The sequence below is a fragment of the Olea europaea genome, unplaced genomic scaffold, assembly GCF_002742605.1.
Source record: "Olea europaea var. sylvestris unplaced genomic scaffold, O_europaea_v1 scaffold2109, whole genome shotgun sequence".
In the NCBI taxonomy this organism is placed as follows: domain Eukaryota; kingdom Viridiplantae; phylum Streptophyta; class Magnoliopsida; order Lamiales; family Oleaceae; genus Olea; species Olea europaea.
Window position 1 is genome coordinate 226,086 of NW_019239036.1, and position 4,517 is coordinate 230,602.

At 37.1% G+C, this 4,517-nt stretch overlaps 1 protein-coding gene across 1 annotated transcript in view; it reads left to right on the plus strand.

Moving 5' to 3' along the window:
• The window catches only part of LOC111380234 (filament-like plant protein 4), a 14,977-nt gene extending 10,769 nt beyond the window's left edge, over nucleotides 1–4,208 (plus strand). The window contains exons 2-4 of the mRNA XM_023003739.1: nucleotides 4–1,949; nucleotides 2,378–2,423; nucleotides 3,586–4,208. Coding sequence (XP_022859507.1) covers nucleotides 4–1,949; nucleotides 2,378–2,423; nucleotides 3,586–4,035 — 2,442 coding nt within the window. The 3' untranslated portion in view covers nucleotides 4,036–4,208. The remainder of the gene's footprint in view (nucleotides 1–3; nucleotides 1,950–2,377; nucleotides 2,424–3,585) is intronic.
• The last annotated feature ends 309 nt before the right edge of the window (nucleotides 4,209–4,517 follow it).

Here is a 4,517-nt window from a genome sequence, read left to right on the forward strand (position 1 = left end):
GAGGAAAAGAACATGAGTGTGCGGTCAGCAGAAGTAGCAAACAAGCAGCACCTAGAAGGAGTAAAGAAAATTGCTAAGCTTGAAGCTGAGTGTCAAAGGTTGCGAGGACTTGTTCGTAAGAAATTGCCTGGTCCTGCTGCACTAGCCCAAATGAAGCTTGAAGTTGAGAATTTGGGCAGGGATTATGGAGAATCTCGTTTAAAAAGGTCTCCAGTAAAGCCTTCTACTCCTCATTTGTCCCCGATGCCTGAATTTTCGCTTGACAACATGCAAAAGTTCCAGAAAGAGAATGAGCTTCTTACAGAACGTCAATTAGCAATGGAAGAAGAAACAAAGATGTTAAAAGAAGCATTAGCAAAGCGTAATAGTGAACTGCAGAGCTCTAGAAGTATATGTGCGAAGACAGCCAGCAAGCTTCAAAGTTTAGAAGCAGAACTGCATGTTAATGGTGAGCAGAGAAGTCCTGCAAAACCAAAAGATCAGATTCCAATTGCAGATCTATACATTCAAGACACTAGTAATCCACCAAGCTTCACAACCATGTCTGAAAATGGAAATGATGATGCTGTGAGCTGTGCTGGATCATGGGCTACATCATCAATGTCTGATCTCTCTCATTTCAAGAAGGAAAAGAATGTCAATGATTTACAGAAATCTCAAAATGCAAATAATCTAGGCCTCATGGATGACTTCCTGGAGATGGAGAAATTAGCTTATAATGTTTCATGTGAAGCAGTTTCCACTTCAGATGTATCAGCTAATGAGGGCAATGCAGCACCTGAGATTGTGAACCATGAAACTTCAACTGAAATCACCTCTGGCACAGATTCCCATTCTACGGAGCATCGTGACTCAGAAGCTCAGCTGCAAACTGACCTACCCATCTTTATGAATCTGAAATCAAGAATCTTGGTGGTACTTGAGTCCATTTCAGAGAAGGACATGGAAAAAGTTTTACAGGACATTAAACATGTTGTACAGGATATGCATGATACTCTGCATCACCAGTCGGTAAATTGTGTTGCGGAGGAAACTCTTTCTGACAGCGTAGTTAATAGCCAGACTTGTGCTGAGGATGCTGAGATAACTGTAGAAAAGGAGATGTCATTGTCTGGAGATGGTACACCATGTATTGAAACTGCAAATACCATTGACCAAGAATTAGAAGTTGCCATTTCTCAGATATACAACTTTGTAATGATTCTTGATAAAGAGTCGAAGGCCCTACAGAGAACATCTCCTGATGGCGATGGAGTGAACCAAAGACTGGATACGTTCTCTGCCAAATATACTGAATTTATAAACAAGAGGACAGATCTGACTGATTTTGTTCTTGATCTTTCTCATGTATTAAGCAAAACTAGCGAGCTTCACTTTAATGTACTTGGATATAAAAATTCAGCAATTGAAACAGGCAGTCCATATTGTATAGACAAGATTGCCTTACCAGAGAACAAGGGTGTTGTGGACTTACCTGGAGAAAGATATTCAAATGGATGTGCTCACTTTTCTGACCCCAATTCTGATTCTGACTTCCTCAATGATGGGATTCTTGTTCCAACCTCTGATTCGACGGCTACTTCGTGGAAATGCTCTTTGGAGGAGTTTGAACAATTGAAGTTGGAGAAGGATAATATGGCAACTGATCTTGCTACATGTACTGAAAGCTTGGAAAGCACCAAGTCTCAGTTTCTTGAAACAGAACAGCTTCTTGCAGAGGTGAAGTCACAATTAACATCAGCTCAGAAGTCCAATAGCTTGGCTGAGACACAGCTCAAATGCATGGCTGAGTCCTACAAATCACTTGAAACTCGGGCAGAGGAGTTACAAACTGAAATAAATCTTCTCCATGGAAAAATAGAAAGTCTTGATAACGAGCTACAGGAGGAGAAAAGAAATCATCAAGATGCCTTGACCAGATGTAAAGATCTCCAGGAGCAGCTGCAAAGGTTAGTAATAATTTTTCCTAACCCATGTTAGCTTCCTGCACTCGTGCTCTTCTAAACTTTCTCAAACTGATAGTTTGGAACTGGACTTTCAAGGGCTCAATTTATATGGTCAGAAACAATTTTGCATACCTTGTCCAGGTTTAGAAGAGCATTTAGGCTGTCAGTGTTTTCCTGAGGAGTAAGGTCTATTGCACAACATCTATTACATTTATACACCTGCAATTGATCGGCTTAAATTGGGTAAAAGTGTCATAAAAATTGGCTTCTTCATGTTTGTCAGACTTGTCGGTTTTGGTTAGTAGCTGTTCTTAGGGCTCTCTGATTATCTATGTAATGTGTTGTTGCAATATTGAGATGACATCGTGATACAACTAAAGTTTTATCTGTTTCTAATTCCTGACGTGTTAAGTCTTTATATTATATTTCAGGATTGAGAATTGTGCAACTGCTGATAATGGTGCCAAGACTAACCAGGTGACTCTCGCAAACCATCTTGCATTTTCATCATTTAAGTAATTATCTATAGTCAATACAATCTTAATGTATAAAGTTTTGCCCTCAAAGCTTCACATGAGAAATGTTGCTTTATAGTATATCCAAGAGACTCTCTATTTATAAAGAGCATCTTATATATAATAGAGTATCTTTAAATTTAAATAGTTAAATTTTTATATACTCCAGCAATGCTCTCCATTTTGTTTCTTTATTTTGCTTTTGTCAAGAAACATTTGTTGATTTCTCATCATCTTTTATTTAACATATTTATTTGTCAATGACTGATCAATTTGAATAATATGAGAAGTAGAGTATTGGAATATCTTATTAAATGCAATCATTATAAAGTAAAAATAGAGTAGTAAGTATGGCACTACAAATATGGAGAGCAAAACTCAGTCTCTATTTTAAAAAAGTTAAAATAGAGTTTTTTGAAGCTTATTTTTAAGCATTGGCTCTCTAAAAAATAGAGCATCTTGTATATAGAGAGTTTTTTGACAATGCTCTTACGATACATACATAGTACGAGCAAAATTATTACGAACTTTTAACCACAAAACTCTGTTCCTATTCTCTGCACTTCCGTGTCAGCTTCGTCTTTGGTTTGTATCTCGTAAATATCAAAGACTTGATTTCTTTTCTAAACCTGATTTTTGTTGCCATTGGTTTTTTCAGATCAATGGTTTTTCTTGAAACCTTCCGTAGAGGGTGTACGCTGTGGACAAAGATTCATGCATGTGGAGTTAACAACATTATTTTCGAAATAAATTAATGCCATTTCTCTAAACAATTGAAGGTTTCAATTGAATTGAACAAAAATAAAGAAGGCATGGAATTGTTTTATATCATTTTGGGTTGGGGATTTGCTTGAGGAATAAATTCCTCGAGAAAACCTAATTTGACGTTTTTGAAGACATCCATTTTATATGAACTTCAATTAAGCCTTATACCTTGGAAGCCTTTCATTCCCTCAGTTTACCATTTATACAACAATATCAGTCTTCCTAAATGGTGAATGTAGTATACTTGTTGGAATGTATCTAACACGTCTATCAATTTTTTGTTTCTACGAATGATCCTCGAACCTTTGTTTAACTAGAATAGTCAAATCCAATAAGCACATATCTTTTTCTCTTCCCAGGAGAAAGAGTTGGCAGCTGCAGCAGAAAAATTAGCAGAGTGTCAAGAAACCATATTTCTTCTGGGTAAGCAGTTGAAAACTTTGCGTCCTCAATCAGAATCAGTAGCTTCACCACTTAATGGAAGGAGTGGGAAGGGTGAAGACCTCAATGAGGAAGAACCAACCATAAGTGGCTCAAATTTGCAAGATACTGATCAAAATGAGATAGATACAGGCTCTTCTATTAATTTACAGAGGGCAGGCTCCGAGTCTCCCCTAGAGCGCAATTCTATGTTTAGTTCATCGGACACTGAAGCAAACAATCTATTGAGATCACCAGTCAGTTCAAAGCATCCCAAACATGGGCCCACTATGTCAGGCTCTTCTTCTTCTTCATCTACCCCCACCCCGGAGAAACATTCTAGGGGATTTAGTAGATTTTTTACCTCAAAAGGGAATAGTGGCTGCTAAGCCTGCATTTCACTAGCTTAAAAATTACCATCTTATGGGTCCCCTGAGCCGTTTAATAAAACTAGCTTGCATCAGATTTGAACTTATGTAAATAATGTTCAAGATCCTTTTACTTGTCATACTTGTAATACGAAACTTATATTTTGCAAAGGTTGTTTTCAAACTTGTCTTTCTGGCTAAAATTTGAGAAACTTTTGCTCAAGTGTGAATCAGCCAGCAGTTATAATAATACATGTCTAGTAGGATAGTAATTGGACCAAATGGAATGAAGAAAACATATTTATGCATTCGAACTCGAATTTGTTGGAAACAATGTTTGGTTTGTAGTTGTTACAGAAGACTCATCTGTTTTCATTTAACCTTATGCTCTGCAGATATTCTATTTAATTTCTATTTTGTGCAAATTTTTATGATCACCTTCTCAAAGACGAAGAAGTGCCATGTCAACAACTTCCATACATATTGAAACGAACAACCTCCAA